At 38.6% G+C, this 27,833-nt stretch overlaps 1 protein-coding gene across 1 annotated transcript in view; it reads right to left on the bottom strand.

Moving 5' to 3' along the window:
- Positions 1 to 27,833, bottom strand: part of fat1a (FAT atypical cadherin 1a) — a 126,114-nt gene that overhangs the window by 62,455 nt on the left and 35,826 nt on the right. The window contains 2 exon segments of the mRNA XM_042342327.1: positions 1,816 to 1,877; positions 26,061 to 26,375. Coding sequence (XP_042198261.1) covers positions 1,816 to 1,877; positions 26,061 to 26,375 — 377 coding nt within the window.

Below are 27,833 nucleotides of genomic sequence, written 5' to 3'. Positions count from 1 at the left end.
TCCAGTCTGCCTTTCCAGGCAAATGTTAAAGCTCCCATAGCATTACTTCACAAAGAGCAAGGAGTTCTCCCTATCTTGATTAATATTCCTCATTTCATCCAAATTCGCCAAAACTACATAGGTGAATTGGTTATTTTTTCACTGCTGTAAATTGGATATTGTCAGCTGAGATTCGCTGCCATGTTTGCATAAATAACAATCACTACTCTTCAAATGTAACTCAATTTTCAGAAGCACTTTGAGATCTTTCAACAAATCATATGCAAATGTTATTTATTATTATATTTCGGATCAGAGGTTGGAGTGAAACTAAGAATGTTGATGAATGAAGAATTAAGATTGATCATCAGATAAATAAAGTAAAAAAAAGTACACTGAAAGAAGATGTGGGCGTCAGTTGTTGGTTAAACTTGCAAGAGACGAAATAAATTCCACTCTTCAAGGAATTGAACGAAACGTGATTGATGTTCCCCTATCAATTTGGGAAGAAATCAGATAGCCACAAACATAAATTGGATAGAAGGTCATAAGATAGGGTCTGTTTGAAAATGCATTGTGCCACACCCTGTCAAAAGATTTTGGAGATCTAAGAGAAAAATGTAAGTGGAGATTACAGTACTGAGTCGGGATTCAATAAAAGGGTCAAACTGTAGGTTACTTACCCAATTGACTGTTTTATTCAGAATTGCTCACTCCACAAAACTCACTAAACAAAGGTCAGTTCTGCTCAAACATAGATCTATTTCCTTTTACTGATAAACAATACAGTAGAGAACTGATTTTCCGCACTAATTGAGCTACGCCCCTATGTGAATTCAGTGTGGATAACTGATTCTTATGCAAAAATACAAATTGGCTACAGTGCTAATCAAAAAATGGTTCCATCGGGAGTTTCACAGTACCGTCACCTTAGTACCACTGTGCAAATCCGTCTCTCGCTCTTCTGAGTCTCTTCCCACTCTGTTTGCCTATCTCTCTGTCTCTGTCTTTCTCTCTGAGTTCTTATCCACAATACATGACATTCCATTATTGTTTCAGGCCCAGTCCATCAGATGTTCATTTAAAGAGCCCAGTACAAAAATGGTTAAAATCAACGACAAGAGACTAGACCATGAAAGTCTTGATAATACAGATGGATTATTAGAGTCTAATTATGACCATGAAGCATCGTTATTGTGAAATATTTTATCATATACAGAATACCTTTCTTGTCTCATTTTCTCTCAAAATTTGAGCTTTATTCAATATCTCTTACAAGGTCAGCCTTGTTTAACCCTGGAAATCCTTCATACACTTCTGCCTCTAGCCATTTTCAGAAGCACTGAATAAAGCAGATGTAGTAGAATGGTAAATTGAGACATTGTTCATGATCCCTTTTCAGACTGATTGTAAGGAACAGCTATTTTTCTTGTAGCTGAGTATTTTGTGGTAGATTATAAAGATGACTTCAGCTCTACACACACCTCTGACATATCTGCTTCCATTGGTACTCTTGCGGGTATTTTGAAAAATTGTTCCAAGTTCGGCCTCTCTAATGTGTATTCATAAAAAATAAAGTACTCTTACATATGCGTTCTTCTGAACGAATTAATGTCGCTAATGAATGACTGATACAGTTTGTAAATTACTAGGATGCACAAACAAAACTGTCCAATATATAAAACCCTCCAAATCTGATTGACATAAACTCATTGGAAATTAAGCAAAATAAATATCCAGAAAAATAATTATCCTATATTTCTCATATCACCATGTTAATTTACGTAATCTAGGTTTCTTGATCGAAAACCAAGGAAGCAAATAGCCTGCACTCACCTCAAGGATGTGTTCTGCTTGCTGCTCTCGGTCTAGTTTTCGTGAAGTTGTTGTAATTAACCCTGGAAATGCAAATAAATTTGTTATTGAATCTGTAGAAAGACCTGTATGGGCTTAGTTTCATGCAATGTAAATTCAATAAAAAGCACTGATTGCAGAACACAAATGTTTCAAATTAACTTGACACAGTTTCGGGTTCAGAAAATTTCTACACAAATTGAATTCAAGGAAGCCTAAACAAATGTAAAATAAATTATTAAAAAACTTGCATTTTGCACATAGCAATGTTCCACAAGCAGCCATGAAGTGAAAGTCTGATTTGGCGATTGTTCACCAGGACACCAGGAACAAATTCTCTTTTCTTTTTGGATAGTGTCATGGGATCTTTACCTTGAACGGTCAGATGTTGGTTTAACATCTAATCCTAAGGAGGCAACATTTCAGCACTGCATTGGAGTGTCAGTGTAGACTATATGAGTTCGAAGCCCTGAAATGTGGCTTGAATACACACTCTTCTGACTCAGAGGCATGATGTAAAGAGGAGAGCACAATAACAGAATGATGAAGTGGCATCAAAACTATCTGAGCACTCCGGATCAGCAGCTTATTAATAATGTCATTGTCATTTGAGTACTTGGGCAGGGTGAAAGCTTAGGCAAGTTTGCTTACTCCACACACACTCCTCTGTTCACCTAGCAGTAAGTAGGAACCGTTTGTTAGTCGATTGGTAGATCACTTTCTGGGGGTAATAAACCCTTAAAAATATGGTCACTCAATCCACGGCTGTTTGTGGGACACTGCTATCTGCAATTGACTGTCATGTTTTGCACACAAAATACAGACTCATTGCACTTTACAATATATTCTGTGAAGCACTTTGAGACGTCTCGAAGACATGATAAGGCGATATATCAAATGCAAGAATTATTATTATTACTGAGCTACATTGGCTACAAAACTCACATATCCAGGCACTCAAAAGCCATGCATCAGTATATAGATTTCATACATTGAATAGGGAATTTGAGTCTGTCCTAAACCATCCTTGACAGCACGAGCATAAATCCACTCCAAACGAGTATAAAATGGCTGCAGAAATATTTCTTATGACTGGCTCCACTTTAGTAATGACTGTCAAATATTCAGAAATGTAATAGAATTTGAGCATTCTGAATACCATATGTAACAATGTGACAGCCCTACAATGAAGTAACATGATCATTATGGTAAGCAAATACAAATATACACAATTTCAATTATGATTTTAAGTTACAAATACAATTGTATTCAATTTTGTGCACGATTCTTTTCTTTGCAAGTTATTTCATGCGCTGCCTAATAGCCCTGAATGGAATACACTGGCACCGGTTTAGGAACCACTAATCTATGGCTTTACATACCACAGGAGCAAAACTAAATTTGGCCTTTGGGAGGTCTGGGAACCGAAGGGGCCCATTTGGGGAGAAATCACTGATCTGGATTAGTTTATACAAGAAAAAATTCTTGTTGAGAAGCCAGAATTCAGTCCAAAAGCAGAAGATAGTGTCACTTTTGCAGTAGAGTTAAGAGATGACTTGGTGACTTGATGAGCTGCACTGATGAGGTTGTTGAGGATTGTTGCACGTCTGGTTAAATTTTGACCTACACAGCAATTGAAAAACATATTTCATCTTCTGTTTGTCTGGCAGCTCATGGATTAACTGAAATTCTTGCATTTTTAATGTTATGTTGCAGCATTTTCAATAAGCTCTAAGCAGAAAGTCTTTCCTTTATGCAACTGCAACTTCAGAGATAAAAGTGACCACACATTTACTCCTTTTAAAAAATGACAACCACAAAAATTGTACTTAGCAATATCCCTGAAAATAACTCAAAAGTAGCTTTCCCTAACAGGCAACATTTCATTAAAAAGGCCAGCAAAATGTTAGTAATCTGGCAGTCTAGCAACACGGATTTCTGAAGAGTCACAGGAAAGAATACCGCTTCAATAGGATATGGTTCTTAAGAGAATTGAAGGGCTGGTGGCAATTGTAATAGCAATCTTGGACTTGCATACTAGTCCATTTATTGTTGTTATTATCTTTTCAACTTAACGTTCTAACTTTTTTCTAAAATAAGCATTTTTGTACGATTTTGACTATGGGTAAGGGGCCTCAGCCAATTGGGAAGATCCAGTAGCATTTTGAAGCGATACATGTATTGCAATTTGAAATTGAGTCAATGAGTTTTGTAGCGTTTTGATTTCATACAACATAGACTCGATTATGTATGTAATCTTCTTACGGACGACTCTGTGTATGAAAACTATTTCACGCAACTCAGTGTACAATCATAAAACATTCACAGTTCTGTCGCAGCAACACATCATGCGGTCTGATTGGTAGTCTGCACATAGTCATGACAGAAACATCCCAAATTTAATCTTCACTGGCACCACTGAATAAGCTATCACATGGGAATTCACATTTCTACCTCAGTACATACGCTAAAAAGCCATACAGTTCAACTAAATTCCACATCATGTTCCAAAACTTAAGTGGTATTGTAGCAAATGTTGTCTGCCTGTTGAAATTGTTTTTTGCCGTAATACCTGGCTTGTAACAAGCTCAGCAAACTGCTGTGCACAATTGGCTACCGTGTTTTGTCCACGAAATATAGTGATTTAACTTTACAGTTTGTTCTGTGAAGCGCTTTGAGTCGTCTTAATGACGTGATAAGGTGCTAAATCAAATATAAGGATTATTATTATCATAACATGTATCGCAGCTTTTGATTACAGTACAGCAGGATACTTGGCCATCTTATCTGTTCTGGTGTTAGCTCCCCACTGGAGCCATCTGTTCTAATCTTTCCTCAGACCCCTTCACATTATTTTTCTCAACTATTTATTCAATTTTTTTTAAATGCTCAACTTCAACAGCCAATTGCGGTAAGGTGTTCCACACTCCGTGTGAAAAAAATCTTCTAATGTGACCACTAAATATTGAGTTGTGGGAAATATTTTGTATGTACATATAACGTTTAAGAGTCATCCACTAGAAAATTGCATTCACATTCTCAAAGATCAGTATGGTACATTTATTCTAAATGTTTATGATTGTAATATATCCTCTTCCATTCTACAGGTTATTATTTTTGAAAATTGTTTTATTTTGATGTTTCATTCTGAAGAGAGCACCTCTACAACCCAGTTGAATCAGCTGGTTTAGGTGCCGTAACAAATACAGCAGTGAACCTATCACACCCAAATTCATTTCACATACCACCTTGCAAGTGTGTTCAGACTGCAAATGGCACATTTTATTCAAAATTACTGTATTAAGTGGTAGCTGATTCCCAAATAGAAGTTTCCACTTGCCAAATTCTGTACAATTGCAACATTACAAAATTATACCACTCAAACTGCCACAATGAATCCTGCATATAACAGCTGCTTTAAGTTTCAAACAAGACATAAAATTAGCGAGACTAATAAATAGAAAATCACATTATCCAACAAATATCTTATTAACCAATTAAGCCTCACATTACAGCAAAAAATCTCTCAGAGGAAAATAGTGTCATCCTGATGCTCAACTAGAATGTATAGGTACAATAAACGTGACCAACAGCAACTCATACATGCCACTGTGTGAAAAAAAAGCATTGAAATGATGACCTCTTAATGTAGATGTGGAAATCTCCTGAGAGTAGGAGCATGTGTGAAAATCACAGTTGTATAAATAGGTTCTGTGTTCAACAAACTCCTGCATTTACAGCTGCCCGCAATTAGCTCTCGATGTAATCAATCAACCAGCTATTTATTTACATGAAACGTCACTATCTGTCTGAGGCAGGAATACTACTGTGTATTAAGACTGGCTGTTAAAGAGACTGGGATTTGTTCATCGGCATAAAAACATACAGAAAACAGGAAACCTAGATGACTACATACTGAATGCTAAAAGAAATAATGTAGTTAGATTAGTAAAGCATTGCGAAGCAAAGCAAATTAATGCATCCATTTGGAATTTACCTTTATAAACACAAAGAAAACCTTACATCAAGCAAAATACTGCATATGTATGTATCTCTTTAAAACTGCAAATAGCTAGATTGACACATATGCAAAAGAATCAATTTGTTCCCCTGAATTGGTAATGATGTAGCCATGCTAGTTTAGTTGCCCGCACGGATGAAATACAATACAATGTGAGTGCATACTGGAAACGGCAATAACCAGATCATGCTGGATATGCACTGCTAGTTGATCAGTATCAGGAGAGGTTAGGTTAATGTTTGAATGTGATGATGAACCTATCTTTCTTGTTTCAGTTATTTGCACTTTTCATTACAGAAGCATGGAAATATTATTTGTTGTTGCTGAAACCTTCAAATATGACTCCCTAACTGCTCCCCCCCCCTTCCTATTGTTGGTCAGGTTTAAAATAGTATTATGGGAAAGCAGGAGTCATTTTTGAGTTGAATGCCAACACCTTCTAGCCACAATTCAGAAATTAATGACTCTTGGTTGCACCACAAGTCAGCTTATGTGAAACTGAGAACAGTGTTGCATTGTTACACTGAATTATTTTTTTCTTTTAAAAAACATGTAATAAAGCAGCTTCTACAACAGACTACTACATTCACTTCCCCCCAAATCTAAGCTTTCCAATTTTTTTTGTCCACCTTCACAGGACTTCTTACTCCCTACCTGCTTAAGTCTTTGATAAGTTTTACCAGAAACACTCATTTGATTACATAAGTAAATCTTCACTTTAAAACATAATGGAGTCGAAATTTCACCCGGGTTTAGATTTACTCTATTTTCATACCATAGAGAACACAGCAGACAAGCTATGCACATGTGCAATGAAAACAACCACATTCTCACTATAAAGAAGTGTGTTATAAAAGGGTTGCATTAAACACTCTTAATTTTGTAGCTGTTTTGGTAAGTTCTTTTAAGAAAAACTACTTTAAAGCTAAGACTGACTTCAACAATTGCCAATTTTTGAATGATCTGAAATGCTAGATCTAGGTGGAATTTTTCGCCAATAAAATCCTAAAATGTAGTCTTTTTGGTAAAATCGGTAAGGATTGGAAGTACTAAGTAAAACATTAACAAACAATGCAAAACTTGGGTTTGTTGGATAGGATAACATTTTACAGTATTTATTCAAAGACTGTCTTTTAATACCTTGCCATAAATATCAATCCAGTGGAAAGAATCTAAATTGTTTTGAAAGAGGATCATTTGCTTTCTTTACAGTATTTCATTCCACAGAGCTATTCTATCATTATGGTGGGGTTTGTAGCCACAGCAACCAAGCGTGAGGCTAATTTTCTACCAGGGACACATCCAGTATAAATAATAATAATCCTTGCATTTGATATAGCACTCAGAGTATCTTTGAGACGTCTCAAAGCGCTTCAAAGAATATACTATAAAGTGTAGTGACTGTATATTTTGTGGGCGAAACGTAAAAGCATAACTGCACGTTAAAAATTCTTGCTGCAAACATCTGCCAAATGGCACAGTTGTGGGAAGAAATATTTGGTCAGCATTCCTCTGCAGCAACTCCAATTCCAGACCAGATGAGTAGACAATAGTATTGCCAAGTTCAAATTTGTTCTCATGCGTTTGTCTCAAGTCTCAATATCCCCAGCAAGCACCAGTCTTTAATTTAAAAATTAAGCCATATTGTTCATGGTTGAATGTTGCATGATGTAAACAGAGACAGGACTACCCAAATGGAATGCATTAGAAATGGTGATGATAAAAAGGCAGATACCATTTAATAGTCCCTCAACAAAGTCTGCAACATGAAGCTGCACTGTTTCTATCACAGTACCTTGTAGACTGTGCTTTCTATAACCTCTCTTGTTTTGTACTAACAAAGGATCATGTGATACATTAACTGAAGAAAAAAACATTTTAACAAGACAGGCTTTCTATACCCAACCATACATTTGGCCGTGTGTGGATCACAGGTGAAGTCAGAACGCAAAGTAAGAATGCATTTGTTATTCCACTCTCCCCTCATCTGGATAATTTATTCAAGCATGGGGGATTGCTGGGCTCTCAATCGTTTGAACTAGTACACTCAGAACAATAGATTTTCATAATTTTCAGGGCTTGAAGCTAAAGCTTAGAGCAAATCAGTTGCTGCTCTGTTCTTTATTAGTAAAATATCTCCTGCTCATTCAGTTGTGAAACTAAATAAAAAGTCATGTGGATTAGGTATATCAGCCATTAAAAAGCTACAGCCAAAGGGTTTTGGCAACATTTGAGATCAGGTGGGTACATGAATCAGATTCATTAAAAAAAAGGTTCTCTTTCAGTCGGAAAGATCCTGCGGTTAAAAAATACATATTCAATTCACTGAATGTTATAGATAGCAGGCAATTAAATGTTCTTATTTTTGACTCAAGTATAAAATTTGACTGCAGTAGCACATACAGTAATCTGCACATCAATTATCTGCATGTCTGTTTATCACACTGGGCTCTGGAGATGGAGTGGACACCGGCTGTGAGATTATCAGCAAAAAAATTGATCTATTTGCATTTATGCAGGCAAGAGAAAACATGATTTTTGCGTGAACGTAAATTTCACATTAGCAAGTCTTTATACTGTTTTGTAGAATTGAGTCAGAGTCAGAAAAGGATAGTTATACAATGAAATGTAGAGAACTAAGAGAGATTCAGAGAGGCAGAGTGAAAGAGAGAAAGCGAGAGAGGGAGGTAGAGAGGGAGACAGTCTGAGAGAGAAAACAGGTTAGAGAGTGGCAGCGAATGAAAAGGTCTGGCAGTGTTGTACTATAGTGACAATTTAATTCATGAGAGAACAATTTTCTAGTTAGATCTGTAGTCGTTTTGTATTTTTCGTGATACCTAATTATCCAGTTTGTTGATCTTGCCAATTCGCAAGGATAACCAGTTCTTCACTTCTTTTTGAGGTGATCACCATTCAAACGTTGTTAGATCAATGAAGCAAATAACAGAAGGAGTAAAATGGAAATTATGACCAGAATGTAATAAATACCAGGTTGATTTCGGGTCTAAAACACTTCAGAGAGGGCAAAGTGACAACATCAGATGCAAAATAATTATTCTGTTTTGTATTTTTGACAAAGGGGATTGCAACAAGCTCCCCACCAAAAATAAAAAAATATTCTCATCAATCTCTTTTGCGATGAAACCAGTCAGCACACAATAAATTCATTGCCAATCTACAATATGCTTCAGAAATCAAAATATAATTCTTGTTAAAATATCAACCTCTTAGTCAACCCTGATGCCAATCAATTCACTGTGCAGGCAGAGCTGTTATCGACATTCAAATAATTTGATATATTGTGTGTCGATGTGGAAATTGCGTAAGTGATGAGAGTAACTTTCAGGTGTTCGAACAGTCAGTGGGAAATCCTCTATTACCTCCAGGTAAGGAGAGGGACCGGGACCGACAGTAATTCAATGTTGTTGTATTTCAATTGTGACTGTGGTCGCTCGAAATAACCTGTTGGTTATGACTGAGCTGTGAAACTTGAGAGAAAGCTCATTAAGAGAGTTTGCCTCCTGGAAGTACCATCCTCCATCTCAGGTTGTGTGACCTTGTACTATTTTTCTTACTTTGTATTATCTGTCTTTTTGTACTATCAGGTTGTGTAACCTTGCATTATTTTTCTGACTTTGTATTATATTCTTTTTGTAGTTTTGTGATACCTCACGTACATTCGGTATCAAGGTGGGGACTGTTAGAATATAGACTTTTTGTATAATGTTAGAATCATAATAGATGTTGCGAACGGGTTAACTTTTAAGTAAGTGTGGGGGCCAACTGGACTGACACTCATGATTAACACTCAAGAGCAACAAAAGGCAACCCTCAAGAATAGCAGCTAACGAGCAAGTTGCTTAAACTAGAGGACCGTGGTACCATCCCGGGATACTGATAAGAAATAACCAGTCACTTAAAAGAAGATGGGGCCGTCCCGGGTCGCGGAGACAAGGGTACGGGAGATGGGGCCGTCCCGGGCTGAGGAGACAAGGGTATGGGAGATGGAAGACTGAGAGCTGGAAACACTAAGACTGAGGATATCAGATGGAAAATTGAAAGCTGTAAAGCAAGAAGACTGAAAGCATGAAGAATCAAGCTTGTGTGCTGTAAAGACACAGTGTTGAACTCAAGATATCTACGGTGGTATTATTCTGTTATAAGATCTGTTGATTGTACCGGCCTTTGGTCTGACCCATCGGGATATTGGGGAATAACGAACGAATAATAATAAAACAGTCTGATATCTGGTTGCAAACGGATTATGGCTGACTTTATTTTCTAACATTATTCTTTCCCTTTGTTCTCATCATCCCCATATTTCATCTCTTATAACTTATACATATCTATACTTTTAATTTAGTAAAATTAATAAAGGCTCCATCGGGTTATTAAAATATTAAGAGTAACTTCATTCAGCGTACAACATCAGAGCAGGAAGAAGCACAAGAAAATGGGACAGAGAGAATTTTTTGTCTTCTATTATTAAGACTAAGTAAATAAGGCATAGCTTCCATTTTCACAGTAATATATGCAACCCATAAATTATGACTTACACACGTGGAAATCTGATAATGTGAAGCTGGCACTCTAAATCTCACTAGACTTGCTGGCCTTTAATCAGCCCACTTCCATTAAGCAGTTCACAAGACTCATAGGCGCAGCTCACCATTTATGAACTGCACCAATAGAGAAAATGAATCTGACAACAAAGTGAGCAATATCAGGCAAAACCACTCAAGGTTTAAGCAATATCGATATGAACATGACTGAAAAGCAGAACTGGCCCATTTCCTAACTATTCTTTCCCTCTATCTCATATTCCTCAATCCCCATCACAATCAGCATAAATCTTTTTTCCCCCACGAGCAACATTTTCTCTTCCAATTTTATCCCTCTCCCATTCAACCAAAGACATTTGACTTCTACTGTGTTACCATTCCAATGTATCCAGTAAACCTCCTGTACCTCAAATGGTGCTTTTACCCATTATGCCAGGGATGGGCAAAAGAATATTGTTTTTCTACACTGCATTATCCACCAAGAGCTCATCTGTAAGAGTGTTCTAAAACTAAGCAATGTCGTGGACACAGTTACGAAAGTGGTCAACTACATTCAAGCAAGAGGATTAAACTACATTAAACCAATTTGTAACTCTGCTTGAGGAATTGGAATCTGAGCAAACAGATGTTCTGTATCACACAAATGTAAGATGGCCTAGTTTAGGAAAGGTCTTGAAAACAGTGTGGGAACTGAGAACAGAGATTGATTAATTTTTGGGCATGAAACAAAACGATTCGGATTTCCCACAGCTGAATGATGCGAATTGGCTCTCTGATTTCGCATTTGCCGTTGATATCATGGGCCACATGAATGAACTGAATTCAAAACTGCAATGGAACGGGGCCTTTGTGCATGATTTGTATTGCAGTGTCAAGTAATTTATGATAAAATTATTTCTTTTTGGATCCTCACTCTTCTTCAAATCCCTCCACTCCTCTGCACCCCACTACCTCTCTGACCTCCTCTCTCCTCACAACAGTGCCCTTTGCCTTTGCTCCACCGGGTCTGGCCTCCTCCATGTCCCCCGAATCCTCCAGTCCACCATTGGCGGCCATGCCTTCAGCCACTATGCCCCGAGGCTCTGGAACTCCCTTTCTCACTCCCTTCGCCTCGCCCCCTCTCTTCCTATTTCAGGTTTCGGCTGAAGACCTTTCTTTTCAACCGCGCCTTTGGTCACCTTCTTCCCCCTCCCCCTGGCTCGGCCCCGGGATCTGTTACTGTGAAGCGCTCTGAGACGCCATCCGTCGTGGAGGACGCTATATAAATCCATGTTGTTGTTGTTTTATCGTGTCAGATAGGAAACCGGCTGTTCGCCCACTTTCCAACTTTGCAGCAGATTACTGTTTCCGATCAAAGCCTTAAAAAGAATATTTTGTTACTACTTGGCTTATATGCCGAATTTTCTCGCCGTTTCCAACATTTCAATTTGATTGAAATGACCTGTCTTTACCTTTCTTATTTGATGTTGGCAAAGCCCCATTCGCCCACCTTCCAACTTTGTAGCAGATTACTGTTTCCGATCAAAGCTTTACAAAGAATATTTTGTCACTACTTGGCTTACATGCCGAATTTTCTCGCCGATTCCAACATTTCAATTTGGTTGAAATGACCTGTCTTCACCTTTCTTATCTGATGTTGACAAAGCCCCATTTGACCTCCAACTCGAGCTTATTGACCTGCAATGTGATCCATTGCTTGCGTAGTAATTCAAATCAGTGCCGCTTCCCAGTTTTTATGCCTCTCTTAATGAATATACCTTTCCAAAAATAAATGCTCATCCGCAGAGGATGCTTATGCTGTTTGGATCAACATACATATGCGAGGAGTCATTTTCTTTGATGAAATTCAATAAATCAAAACACAGATCTGTGATGACTGATGACCACCTTGCAGCAGTACTCCACATTGCAACAACGGAGACAATGCCTGACTTCAATTGTCTGGTTAACACACATCACATCAGTGCTTTCATTCTTCCCATTGAGTGAGCTTCTCACATTCTCATCAATATGTGAATAAGTGAATAAATATCGAATAAATGTCTGCTCAATGAGTTATTTTTATTTAAACTAATTTTAATGAATATCAATTATATAGACTTTATTTTATGCATGTACAAGTGTAAGCCTTGATTTTGAGCTATTATTAAGCATTTGCCTCTATATTAAGTGTGTGGCCCGCGAAGTTTGCCAAAACTCGTGAAGTAGCCCGCCAGCCAAAATAATTGCCCACCCCTGCATTAAGCCATCAAAACAGTTTACATTTGAACACATTGAACACAATGTAATTTGCTCTTGAAGTTCACTTCTTTCTGAGGTGAACTGTTACACACATCAACCAGTAAAGCCATTAAATCAAAACCATCTCCAGCTCTTCTGACCTTGAGACTGTAACTACTTGTTGTGGATTTCTTCTCAAGTCCAGGTTATCTACTGTCGTTGTTCTGATGGAAAAACTTCAAAAAGATCACCTCTTTAATTCTCTCTTTTCCAATATAGAGTTCAGCTTACAGCTATAAGTGAGCCAGCACTATATCAAAAGGCGCTATAACAGGGGTTCCTCAGCTTCCCTGCTGAGATGCGGCATCCAGCCCTCAGCAGACAAAAGGTTAGACTGCGCTATTCTACACTATTATCCTAGTACATGTAATCTTTTTAATTCCAGTACTTACTAATTTGCTATTTGCTATGACTACACAGCTTCTTATTCCGAGCATTTTAAGTATAGAAACTAGACCATTTTTACCCTTCATTACTGCTTAGGCAAGAAAGGACACAGAAATTATCATTATCAATCCTAGACATGGATTACTATGAGTATGCTATTGTCCAACATAGATTTTCCATAACGGAATGCGGGAGCACATGAAAACTAAAAGTCTAGCTTCCTAGCATCAGGTCTCCCAAAATACATTTCCAGATAAAAAGGACCTGCATCCATCTGCCAATGTTTTGAAACTAGAAACTCATCCAAATACAAGAAGTTCAATTTAGCTAAAGCCAGCAACAATAGTGATTTTCCTATTGCTTTGTGACTGTAAATTCTTCCAAAATATGAATGCAAAAGTTCAAACTTAACCCTAACAATCCTTGTTAGGAGTACAATATTATTTGTTTATGTTTAATAGTTAACAGAGCTCTTTGATGGTACAGCCAGCTCAGGAAGACAAGGTTCCTGGCAACCCCGACAGCAGTTGCACATGTGTGGGCATCAGATAAAGTCACAGTCAGTTCTGGCCTCAATGCCAGTGCAACTGAATAGCTGCCGACAATCATTGTCAAAGCTCGTAGCCGAATAATGGCCACTTGGCCAAGTTACCAAATGATTCCTGGCACAATTCAAACAATTCAAACACCCTCAGGAAAAGAGGAGAAAATTGTCAACAGAGAAAAAAAAACTGTTTAACAGTACAGAACAGACAAAGATGCAAATGTTTGGTGATTTACTGCAAGTAAATTAACACCAAAGCTAATCTTACTATGATGTTTATTCTGATGACCATATTCAGCACATGACTGCAAATGGGGACTCAATCTGGAGGTTTTGCAATAAGGAATATTAAGTATCACACTGCAATTTTTCTTATACCAGCCCTAAAAAGTGTTGTTGCAACCCCAATAACTACTCTCCAATCTAATAGTTAGTTTATAATGTGCTTCTGTATGTTGATTTGGTGCACAAAAATGCCAAATCAGCATAAAAATCACAGCATAAATTGTGTTTGAGCCATTTCGAGTGGGAAAGTCCTAGGTATGATCCTCAGTTTGGGAACAGCATGCTCCATTAAGTGGAGCTCTGCACATGTACTTAGATGCAATATGTTCATCCATGGTTAATGCAATCTCAGAGGAGGAAATTTAAATCAGACTTCCTGCTCCTAATCGCTTTGATGCTGGGACGAACTGGTTATCACTTCCAGCAGTATAAACCAGACATCAGGGAATTTCTTTGCAGGGATGCAGGACAACCACAGTCAGCACAGCTCCCACCTTTTAAAACTTCTGTTGCTGTCCACACTGATCTTCTAATTGAAAAGAGTCGACGATCCCATCAGCAGTATAGGGTGGTTAATCTGTGCGAATGATTGAAACTGCCTGGCCACTGTTGTCTCTTCACCTCCCCTCACCCATTGACATCATAGTGATATGACTATCCAATGCATCTCAACTTCCTGCTCTCACTCTACATAAATGGAATGTGAATATTCCAAGAAGTATAACAAGTTTAACAAGCTTGCCTCTTTGTAAAAGATTGCATATTTACCCTGTATCTGGGATATTTTATGTATTTAAGTAGCCCCTTTGAAATATAATTGTGCTTTCTTGCATTCATGAATGCTCCTGATATGAAATATATTATAAACTTGGCAATGTATTGGCACTCATTTATTGCAGACTAACATTTTGATGTAATTTGCCACAGTCGGTAGCTGAACTTCACAGCTGCAATAAAAACATGTGGTACCCTTTTAGAACCTGGGCTGCAGTCTGACACTAAATGGAAGTGAATAGGTTCACAAGAAAGGTTTAGATGAAGAAGGCCTTTTGGCCCGTTTGATCTCATCCTTCCAGAACACCATCCTCCCATTACAGCATCAAACTGTTTCTTAAATGATTCCAGTCTTGGCCATAGCCACCCATCTCAGTAACCGATTCCTGTTATTAATTATCCTCTGGGTAAAAAAAAACTTCCTGGTAACTGTCTTGAAATTGTTCTTTGCAACTCTGAGCCTGTCTCTTTCTTGCTCTAATGCATTGGCATATCTGATAGCATTGGTCTGTGTTTACTTTCAATTTGAATCAGAATATTTTATACCTTCATAAGGTATGGCTTCTTTCAAGGATGAAGAGCCCTAGTTAGTCTAATCATTGGTCATAACTTATTCCTCTAACACTGAGAATTATTCTTGCTGCTCTCCTCTGCACTGATTTTGTAGCCTGAGCAGCCGCCATTATGTTGCAGTGATGAAAACTCAATGCAGTGATCAATTTCAAGATCCTCTCATTTGGTTTAACATCCCTTCATGGCCTCGCACCTCCCTACCTATCCGATTTGCCTACCCTCACTCCACCGCTCACTGCCTCCGCTTAGCTGACTCCGGCCTCCTATTTGTCCCTTGTCCCCTCCGCTCCACCATCGGTGGCCGTGCCTTCAGCCACCATGCCCCCAAAACTCTGTACCTCTCCCCATTGCTCGGGGTCAGACTCCGCCACTGTCAAGCTTTCCAGGACACTACATTGGAGGCACTGTATATGCCCCTGCCCTTCCAATTCCTACTGATGAGTTAGACTGGCTAGGCTGTCATCAGCAGTGCCCTAGTGTACTGCAGACCCGCCTGTACAAAATACAATAAATAGTATTCTCTCCAATCAACTGTATGCCATTATGTAGGTCTCAACCTGGCTTCCTTTCAGTCTGCCATTTGTAGTACTACAGGAAGCAGGGGAAGTTGTTGGGAGAATTGGATAGATTTCCTGCATGATTTTCCAGCAATCTAGGGACCATTCAAATCCATTGTGGTAAACAAAAGAATCATAGAAGCAGGCTAAAATTAGGTTAAAGATTGAGTGACTGGTCATACCCTCAGGCTACATATGAATGTTACTGCCTGTGTGGCTCTCAAAGGATCACTCAAATGATAAAAGACCATTAGCTAATGTACAGAGGTATGAATTTCTGCCAGTGTAATGCCAAGAACAGATTCTAAGTATTACCTTCAAGTGAATGGATGTCTAGCTTGCTACATTTTGGAATGTTATTCCATGCTAGAGCACTAAACACAACTTACATTTATATAGGGCCATCCACGCTGGGCAGCATCCCAGAGCGCTTACAATGGTGGAGCCCAATGCCGAGCCAGGAGGAGAGGGAAGGTGACCATAGGCAGGGTAGAAGAGGAAGGTCTTCAGGTGCAACCTGAATATAGGGAAAGAGGAAGCAAGGCGAAGGGATTGAGGGAGGGAGTTCCATACTTCAGGGCGTAGTGACTGAAGGCACAGCTGCCAATGGTGGAGCGGAGGACTCAAGTGTCAAGGTGGAGAATGGAGCAAGTACAGCGGAGACAGCAGGTAGTGCTGTGAGGAGAGAGGAAGTTGGAGAGATAGGGGTTTACCAAGGCGTGAAGGGATTTAAACACCAGAGTGAGGATTTTGAAGTGGATCCGCTCTGTGACAGGGAGCCAGTGGAGTTTGGCAAGGTTTGGGGTAATCGGGGTGCAGAGTTTAGTGCGGGTGAAAATTCGGGCGCAGAGTTTCGGATTAGTTAATTTTGTGAATAGTGGAGGAGGGGAGACCAGCGAGGTGACAAAGGCATGGATAAGCGCTTCGGCAGCTTGTGGAGTGAACTATTGTCCGAGACGGACAATGTGGCAGAGGTGGAGGAAAGCAGTCCTAGTCAGGGACCGGATGTGGGGGAGAAAGGATAACTGGGGATTGAACCTGACACTTAAATTGTGCACGGGTTCAGAGAGTTTCAAGGACAGATCAGGCAGGTTGAGGAGGTCTGAACCGGAGGACAGAAGTCATCGACGGGAGCCAAATACAATGGGTTCTGCCTTGTTGACATTTAACTGCAAGAAGTTAGCGCTCATCCAGGCCTGGATGTCTGTCATTCAAGCTGACAGAACATCAGAGGACTGGGGATGCAGCTGGAGGAAGAGAAGTTGAGTGTCATCCGCATACATGCGAAAGTTAACCCAGTGTCTGCAAATGACATCTCCGAGTGGGAGCATATAGATGAGGAAGAGAAGCGGGCCAAGGATGGAGCCTTGGGGTAACCTGCAAGTGACCGGGCAGGGGCAAGAAGAAAAAATATTTGCGTAAATGTAGTACTGGTGGTTTGTAAGCTAGGATTCAAACCAAGTGAGTGCAGTCTTACTGAGGTGGATGATGGAGGAGAGACGGTGGATGAGGATGGCATGATCGACTGTGTTGAACATGGTGGAGAAATCCAGGAGTATGAGGAGGATAACACACAACCTTCTGACTCACAGGTGAGAGTGCTACCAATTGAAGCAAACTAAATTGAGGCAGATGAAAAAGAGAAATAACAGCAGTGTGGGCTTCCAATACATTTTCAGAGAGCCTCTGATGTAGCAGCTTCAGAAGAATAAATGATAATTATCATTACACTTGATAATTGGGGTTAACACTGAAAACCTGACACCTCACAGGGTTTAAGACTGAAAACCTGAATGCATTTTGTGATGTGCCTCTAAACTTTCCTCTGCCCTTTGGCACCCTGCCAGCCTCTTCTATTCAAAGTCCAACATATATTTTAAGTAATGTTATCATCTTCATTTTATTCCAAAGAAAAGTGATACCGCTTATCCTTCACACAACCACCCAATTAGCATTATATCTGAATAAGGTCTGAAGCTGTTCTGCTGATGACCAGATAATTAACCCATCCATAGACCAGGAATTCCATTTAGTCTCATTCGTTTTAAAACTGTTTAGACGTTTAAATGTAAGATCATGCAAAACTGTGGAAAATTCTTTACTTAGGAATTTTCCACAATTCTGTGCAGTCATAAATTTTAATATATAAAGGTCTTACAAACTCAGAAGAGATAAAAATATTGTGCCTCAATTTCAACTTATTCTGGTGTAGAAGATGACAGGAAAAATCAAAGGGTTTGAACAGAATAGCTTTTATGCTTTGCATCTACAAATCAAACTAACCACAGGAAAAACAAGAGTGGATTTAGGGCAAACTGCCCATAGCTGATAGATCACACCCTGTACTTTGATCATCAGGATCAACCAACCCCCTAACTAATCCACAAATCTTAATACATAAAGGAAAACTAACATCATTCATATTACCAATGCCATCTCATCATCTCTAGTTTGTAGAATTCAATGTGATAATAATAATAATAATCCTTGCATTTGATATAGCGCTTTTCACGTCGGGAGGGCGTCCCAAAGCGCTTCATAGGACACACTGTAAAGTGAATTGACTATATTTGTGGGCGAATGCGGCAGCCAATTGCGCACAGCAATGTCCCACAAACAGTCATATGGATTGAAAATGACCAATTTATTATTATTTTGTTTTTTTGGAGGGATTATTATTAGGCGTGTGGAGTAAGGAAACTTGCCCAAGGTTTCGCCCTGCCTGGAATTGAACCCAGGTCTCTCACTTGCAAAGTGAGTGCTCTAACCACTGAGCTACAGGACTCCAATAATAATCCTTGCATTTGATATAGCGCTTTTCACGTCTTCTAGAGGTCCCAATGCGCTTCACAGAATATACTGTAAAGTGAATTCACTGTATATTTGTGGGCGAACGCACAGCAATGTCCCACAAACAATCGTAGATTGAAAATGACCAATTTATTATTGGTTTTGGTTTTTGGAGGGATTATTATTAGGCGTGTGGAGTAAGGAAACTTACCCAAGGTTTCGCCTTGCCTGGAATTGAATTGAATTAATGGGTTAAGAGGAAATGGCAGCTTCAATAAAGGCAAACAAATTTTGACAACAAATTTAAGGCAAGTCAGATAGACTCTGATGTGAGGGTAAATATATATTTCACTAATACTGGATCATGCTCAAGCCCTTCTCTCCCAATTTGTAGCAGCATGTGCTGCCAGTGGTGTACAGTTTGGGAGTGAGCAGTGGCTGCATTAAAGTGGCGTCTGAGGTGCTGCCAACTGGATTTTTGATTCAGCTGAAGTGGTACACCTGCTGTGACCTGTACGTTGCAAAATACTTCACAGAAGATTACAAAGTAATGTGTTTTTGTTTTAAGTGCAACAAAAAGGCTTACACCTGTTCCAGATCACTCAAGTAAGTCCTTAAGTTCTGCTATGTGTATTGTTTTAAGAAACTTTCATGACATTCCTTCATTCTAGGGAAAAGATTAACCTAATAATTTGTATATGACAAGTCAGGTAGTTTCCATTCTAGCTATACAAATTTCTAGTGCAGAACATTAAAGTGCGCTTGAAAGAGACTGAAATTGGCTCTTTAATATTTATTTGGTGTTGTAAAAAGTGCTTTGCACCAGTGACTATAAGTAAAACTGCCTTGAGGCACAGAAAGGTTTAACACATTTGTGTGGGCACCAGACCACAGAATAGTATAGAATTATTTCCATGGCATCTTAAACCACACAATATGATTTTAATCAGATGTTATATTCTGAGCAACTTAACCATTAGGATTAAACAAATTAATTACAGTTTTCAAAAAACATTAGCTTTGACAGAAAATCTTCAACGCATTAAATATTACCTTCTGTTTTTTGGGTGGAATATTACAGTTAGCATGGATGGCCCATATGGGTTATCAATGAAACCTGTGAAATAGATTCAGCTCTATAGCCTAGTACAACACTCACCAAATACTGCAATGAAATTATCAGCCTAGACAATTAGCTCAAGTCCTAACATGAGGCTTGAACCTCTAATCTTGGAACTTAAGAGACATGAGTGCTACAATCTGAGGCAAGACGACAATTAGGATTCAATTCCACTTTCTAGTCCTAAATTGGTGTTCGACTGATTGGGCTACCTAGGGATTGTTGTGTACAATACATGTAAACTTATAGCTACATAGTAAGAAGTCATACAATAAACCACTGGCTGGTCCATTTAGCCTCCTTATCTAACTTCCCAAAAGATTTAGAGCCATGTTCTCCACTAGTTTTGATTCCATCCTGACTCTGTACACAAATAATTATTTACTTACTGTTAATATTGAAAGCAGTAAGTGGAAAAGTGTTGCACAGTGCAGAAATGGCATCTCTTTGCTAAGCACAAATAAATCCCTCCCTCCAAAAGTAACGTCCACAAAATATATAGTCAATTCAGTTTACAGTATATTCTGTGAAGTGCTTTGAGATGTATCGAAGATGTGATAAAGTGCTATATCCAGAATCACAGAACGTTTGCTAATTCTATTGAAAATAAACCTTTTTTTGCAGTTTTCTCACAATTGGCATTCTCAGAACATTCAAGAAAACTCAGCAATGCACTACACACTTTGAAAGCTTTAAGTTAGAGCAGCAAAGGTTTGCGAATGGGGCACTATGAGATGATGTAGACAGCAGTGTTGATTTCAGAAGAAACAACACATGAAACAGGCATGATTCAATCAGCCAACCATTTTTCAGAGTTGTGGTACAGATAAATGACTTCCAAATGTTCAAGGTTTAAAAGGTAAAGCTTGTAATGGTGTAAATGCTGAAAGCTAAATGCATCAAGCCCCTCCCCCCATCCCTAGTCCAGCTGAGGGTTTCACTGTGAACTCTGCAACAAAGATCTGACCTAGAGCACTGTTTAAGATTATCTGGCGCCACAGAAGGGCAGAAATTTCACACACACATTTCATTCCTTTCAAAGCAAAGCTATAGAAATTCCATTGAGAATGGATATGAATTTCCAGAAGACGTCAAAGAATGCACTGTAAAACTTTATATTAGTTGGACCATCCTTTAATCCTCAGCTTTCAATATTCTGAATGGAATTTTCTCATTTCCTCAGACGTAGAAGGAAATGACACACTGCAGACCATTAATTGCAAAAAAAAATGCACTTTAAGCTAATTAGGTTTGAAGTCTGAGTGTGGAAAGTTCACAGCTAACAAATTCTGTTAGCTTTCTATCATCAAATACCTACGCGGATATTTGTAATTAATTATATAGGAGATCCATGCACAGAACTGTAGACCAGTTAATTAAATGTATGAAAATCATGATCTTGTTACAACGTCAGTGCAGTTCAAATAATATTTTATCAAATGCATTGCCAAGTATACAACTTGGAAGTGCGATTAAATATTTAGATTAAAGGAATCAAATATAAAGAATTATTAATATTCACACGGAATGATAATGTGGTTTTATATTCTTGTATCAGCTCTATTCCATAACATTTCAATATTCACACAATATTCCAGTTTACTCGAGGCTTGTATTGCTTGCTGCTCAAAATATTTTACAATTTTTGTTTTAAAAGAAAAACATAATGTTTTCAAAGCACATCTGCAAAGCAGTGCCTTTGTTCAGGAATAAATATCATCTGTCATTAAATAAAAAATGATGCACTGTAAATATAACACCATGTAGAATGTTTGAAAGCATATATTGTCTTCCAGAAAGGCTAAAAGGGAAGAGTTTATTTTAACGATCTGCCTTTCAAAAAGACCAGCTGCCTCTGCATTTGGTGCCGATGTCTAATTTCACTGACCTTAACCTCTCATAAAAATCTTCCCTTCACATTAATCCAGCAGACATCAAAGAAACTGGCAAACAGACTAAAGTTGGTAGCAATTTTTTTCTGGAAAAAAACTTCAGGGATCTTATTAAGACCACCCACATTGTGCTTTTTTGGATACATTTCTAAATAGTATGTTTTGTTTGTTCAATATAATCAGGCCAGTCTGGAGTTCACATGGTTGGAAAATACAAGCATATCTATCAGGAAGCCTGACCAATATGTACGCTAGATTAAAAGGCAGAGATGGACGCAATATCCCTTGAAGTGGGCTTATGGGTCTTAATTATGATACAAACCAACAAGGGGAAAACCAGGAGTAGCTCAGCACTTCTACACACCAATGTTTTCCTCAAAGTAGTCACATTAACTTCCGCGTTTCATACCTAAGACAAAACCGTCAAGACTAATTTTTACAGGACAGGTAATTCAAAACATTGTGACACCTTTATCTAGTTGCCAGATATTATATTTTGAAAATTGCTCATGTCATAATTTTAACACTATTCGCTTAAACCTAAAGACTTTGCATAATTTGGGAAGTCTCAAATTCTATCTTAATGTGGATGCACACTAACATGCATATCCACAGAACATTTTGACTCAACAAAACATTAGTCTTTGTAGTTCGCATATATAATTGGTGGTGGTTGGAACTAAACAAATCACATATAAATCATATGATTCACAACCTCTAAACCCTCCTTAATCTGGGTATTGCTTCTTTTATCCTTTCTTAAGAGATCCATCCACAAACTCCATCGTGGAGTCCTGTAGCTCAGTGGTTAGAGCACTCGCTTTGCAAGTGAGAGACCTGAGTTCAATTCCAGGCAGAGGGCGAAACCTTGGGCAAGTTTCCTTACTCCACACGCCTAATAATAATCCCTCCAAATCCCAAAACAATAATAAATTGGTCATTTTCAATCTACGACTGTTTGTGGGACATTGCTGTGCGCAATTGGCTGCCGCGTTCGCCCACAAATATACAGTCAATTCACTTTACAGTGTGTTCTGTGAAGCGCTTTGGGACGTCCTCCTGACGTGAAAAGCGCTATATCAAATGCAAGGATTATTATTATTATTATTATTATTATTAAACTATTACCTGAAATGTTTCAGTGATTAAAGAGAGTGGCAGTGTTTTCACAGATACAGTAATTTAATATAGCACAAAAGGCAGTGCAATCCAAGGTCTGCTAATGAAAAAAATATGTGCAATTACAAACAAATATTTCAGCCCCAATATGTAGCATTCATTTCTATTTTAAGATTTATAATATTAAATCTACTTTCAAGTATAAATGTAGAATCCAGATTATATATTCAATGCCTAGTGAGTCCTGTTTGTAACCATGGAAACCTTATTGTTTTGTTATAACAGTTTGTTTAAAATGAACTTTCTTGGCATGCGTTCTGTCCATATTTTTATTAAATAGACGAGTGGCAGATCAATTGCCTCAAAATTCATAGTAATGTACAAATGAGAATTAGTAGGATTTCACCTTATTGAGAGCTGAGCTTCTCTGCGATGGATTCAAATTAAGATGCAACTGGGACTACTAATAAACTTAATTCTTGTAAGGTCTGATGTATGGAACTACAGTGTCAAAGACCTAAACAATGCATGATTTCTAAGGAAACAAAAATGAGAAGAAATTACAATTCTCTTATTAAATTCCCTTCTTTCTTTAATATCTATGCTATCCATTTTCATAAAAAATTAAATAGCACTGTGTTTGACAGGCCATAGTTTTAATCTTCTGCTAAATTCATGGTGTGTGTTGTAGTCTTCCATTTCTCCTTGAACCTGTGAAGACTAAAGGTTTTAAGCCTGAAATAAAAAGCCGCTGACAACAGCACAAGAGCCTTCAGCTATCTTCAGTTAAGATGTCATCACAAGATGATAATAATAATCCTTGCATTTGATATGGTGCCTTATTTGAATATGGAAGACCAGAACACTGGACTCATTTTTAAAAAAAAGCTTGATGCTGTGATGGGAGGTATTTTGGAAGGATAAGATCAGACGGGCCAAAGTGACTTCTTCATCCAAAATAATCTTGTGAATATTTCACAAACAACTGAAGGTCAGACACCACTGCCCTAAACTGTGAGCTCAAAGTCCCTAATGTGGGAGGTTGAGCCCACAAGCATCTGACTCAGAAGCGAGAGCACTACTGAATGATCTATGCTAACACCTAACAAACATGATGATCCACAGAACGCTATCACTTAGGCAACGCCCATAATTACTTGTTCACCTTTGAAATGTTAAGCATGCAAAAGTATATATTTACTGTTGATGCGGGTTATCTTTACTCAATTTAGAGACAGTTCACTGTAACATCAGCAGACTTTGACCACATTACTGAGGTGTTATACAGCAATGTAAGACCTAAAATTCCACCTGGTCAACCTGTGAGACTCCTTTGTCTTAAAATTAATAATGCACAAAGTTGTTGACATTTCTTAAATTCAGTCTTATTTTGAATGTAATTTGCTTCAGTTCTTCAAATTCCAAATTAAGACCGAAATTAATACATTTTCCATACAGTTTTGTATCATCTTCCATTTTTAAGATAAATTTATAAGACAAAGATTTGCTGAAATTTCCGGTCTATAGTATCAGTTTCAAGTAGGAGTGACCATTGGATCCATCCAGCCTCTCAATCCAACTGTCCAAAATGAATCATGCAACAGACCACCGGGACCGGCCTTCAGCCTCTCTGCCCCCAATCTTTGGAACTCCATCCCACAGTACCTTCGTCTGGTTCCCTCCCTTGCCTCCTTCAAGGCATGTCTGAAGACCCTCCTCTTCAGCCGAGCCTTCGGCTATCCTCTACCTTCCCTGATCCTAATTCCCCTGCTCGCATCAAAATTCCTGATTGTCCAACACCTTGGGACGTCCTCCCAACGTGAAAGGTGCTATATAAATATAATTTTGTATTGTAAGATGCGAAAGGCGCAATATCAAACGTAAGGATTATTATTATCATTTAAAGATATTCTGATCATGTATCTTTATCGCTTAGGCACCCAATTCAGTCAAGTGACTTCTCATGCATTATGTAAACAAGAATATCTTAATGAAGGCTGTGAGATATTTGGAAATAACCAGGATCCACTCTGCTGCTAGACTATAACCTCAGCTCTGGCTCATGTCCAGTAAACATTTCCCACACAAAGCTGATGGGAGTTCCATGTTTAGTAGGAGAACAAGTTTTAACATTTTCAGTGCGTGCAAATATTGTAGAGTCTCATTAATGCACTTTTAAAGCATTACCACAGGAATGTACACTTCTTTGCTTTTTCCTGTGAAACAAACCATGTTGCTTTATCGTCGAGTTGCATTACTAACACATTCAAAGGAAAATGTAAAGGTTAAAGGTCTTCCACTAAACAATGGACTGATAATTGTACAGTAGTTTCCTGGGTGCAGTTTATCTTACCTGGGCAGGAACTTCCTCTTAGTTTCTCCACTACAGCAATATCTGATATTGATGATAGACATATCTGATAGACGGATTACAAACTACCAAACCACAGGGCAAAGTCCACATACTTATCTGGTACATTCCCCATATCCACAAACTTTTAGGAATTTGTTGAAGGGTGTAACTGCTCTAAAATACAATTAAATTGTTTTGTTGCATTTGTAATTATTTTAAATGAGACAGTCAATGTTACAATATCTCAGATATAGAAGCATATTCTTCTATCTGTGCACTATCTAACATCTACTTACTCAAGACAGCTCCCCCACCTCCCGGCTTGGGTGCCCAGCCAGCACTTTGAGACATCCTCCTGATATGAATGGTGCCATATAAGTCTAAGCATCTGTTTTAACTGGCAGTGTATGAGCTGGAGATGCGATCAGGCACAAATACATTTGTAGCCAAGATAGTCAGTACCATTTTCCTAATTGCAGCAAAGTGTGGGCCTCAAAGATGTATATTAGAGCCTGGTATAATGTGATAGTGGAGGGGTGGAGGAGGCGGTGATGTTGCATAAAATCCCCAACAGTGTTATAATGGGGCACGATCTCCAGTCAGTCTCTTCACCTTCATTGTGCTTGTAGACAGACAGCCCCATCGTCACAATAACAAACAACGAATTGCATTCACGTCAGAAGGTCGTCGCGAGGTGCTGGTCACTTCATAATACCAGCTGGTGTATGGGAAGTATTAACAGTGACCTGATTATCTGGAATTTGTCAATTTGGACTTCCTATGCTCCAGCCAGTGTTATGAAGCACTAATGGAACCAGCAGATGGGCTTCGTCTATGTTTATTCTTAAGGATGTTTGTCAATAAGAAAGCACAAACTATTAGTCCAATTCTGTCATTTTACAGAGATTTAACATATTAGGACATTTCTAAGCATTTAGTTACAACAATCCTAAATAAAGTCAACACTTACCTGTTTTCTGGTTCATCGTGAAGAAACCTTGTGGGTTGCCACTAGTAATCTTGAAGATCAGCCTGTCACTGGAACTCGAATCTGGGTCAAATGCCTCAATCTGTACAACTGATGTGTCTTTGGGAGCATTTTCCATGACTTCTGGATAATAGACTGGCTCTGATGTCTGTGGAGCATTATCATTTACATCCTCAATCTTAATGTAGACTTCAATGAAGGAGAAGAGAGGCACGACTCCAAGGTCTGTGGCATAGACTGTCAGCCAGTAATGTGAAGTCGTTTCACGGTCCAGAAGCTCTGTAGTTTTTATTGTACCTGCGCAACCAACAGAGAAAAATGTTAGTCCCTTAATGTACTAAGCATAATAATTCAGTACCAATAATGATGCATCATGAAGAGATTTGAAGATATAATCTATCAATATTTATTAACACAATTTCTTAATAAGAAACTGGAATTGTACATGCAGGAACATCTTCCTGTAACTTGAAGTATGCCACAGAATCACAGGAATGCCGCTCTGATCCGATCTACCTCCAAACTGGAGTTCCCACTGGTAAATGGGAATTCTGACTTAAATGATCCAGTCAAAGAATACTGCAAATTAGATTTTACGGAAATACTGGATGCACATCTGGAAAAGCACATTCTGCCCCGTTTGACAAGTAGCAAAGTTTGAAAAATATTGAAGAACATTATACTTCTCTACCTGTCAATTGCTCATTTCACTAATATCAGTATATTAAACTCCACAAATTGACTTTTGTTGCTTTGTGCAGTTAATAATTTAAAACTTCATGTACACTGAAAATCATCATGTTTCAATCAATTAAAGTGCTTGAAAGCTGCAAAATAATCTCCCAAGATATGATGAGCAAAATCAACAGGTTTCACCCTGGCTATACAATAATCCAGATTGCAAAGGAAAAATTAACATGCTATCAATAACAGCTTGCACTTATATAGCACCCTCCACGCAGGATAGCATCTCAGAACACTTAACAGTGTCGGAGTCTGACTCCGAGCCGGGGGAGGGAGATGACCATAAACATGGTCGAAAAGGAAGGTTTTCAGGCGGGACTTTAAAAAGTGGAGAGAGGGAAGATTGAGGGAGAGTGTTCTACAATATCAGGACGTAGTGGCTGAAGGCATGAATGGTGCAGCAGAGGGTGCGAGGGACGAGTAGGAGGCCGGTGCCAGTCGAGCGGAGGCACCAGGTAGTGGATTGGGGAGTGAGGAGGTCGGACAGGTAGGGAGGTGCCAGGGAGTGAATCGATTTGAACACGAGTGTGAGGATCTTGAAGTCGATCTGTTCGGTGATAGGGAGCTAGTGGAGTCTGGCCAGAACTAGTGAGATGGGGTACAGTTTGATCCAAATAAGTATCCGGCCAGCAAAATTCTATCATTTAACTTGTGTTATTGGATTTTCCGTTAAGTAGAATATGTTTAGAAAGGTAAGAGCTTATGGAATCCAAATGTGAATCCACAGTAATGAATTATGAGGTCGTAAACTGAAACCATGGCAATAAAGTATTTATGTGCTGCTTAACTGTGCACTGGATAGATTGAATACTTAAAAATAAGTTTCTCGTAGTTTTAGCAGAAGTTATACACAGAAGCAGCTTCTCGAATATCTCAATGAATAAATGCATTGCCTGGTGTGGCAATCAGCTATTCAAGCCAAGCACACCCAAAAGATTTAATTTGTAGAATGGGCTGAATTAGCCGGTTTCAGTTAGAGCAACAGTAAGGTGCTGATATTGGCATCAGTAT

The sequence above is a fragment of the Callorhinchus milii genome, unplaced genomic scaffold (genome assembly GCF_018977255.1).
Source record: "Callorhinchus milii isolate IMCB2004 unplaced genomic scaffold, IMCB_Cmil_1.0 Scaffold1, whole genome shotgun sequence".
Lineage (NCBI taxonomy): Eukaryota > Metazoa > Chordata > Chondrichthyes > Chimaeriformes > Callorhinchidae > Callorhinchus > Callorhinchus milii.
This window is presented reverse-complemented; position numbering and strand designations above follow the sequence as displayed.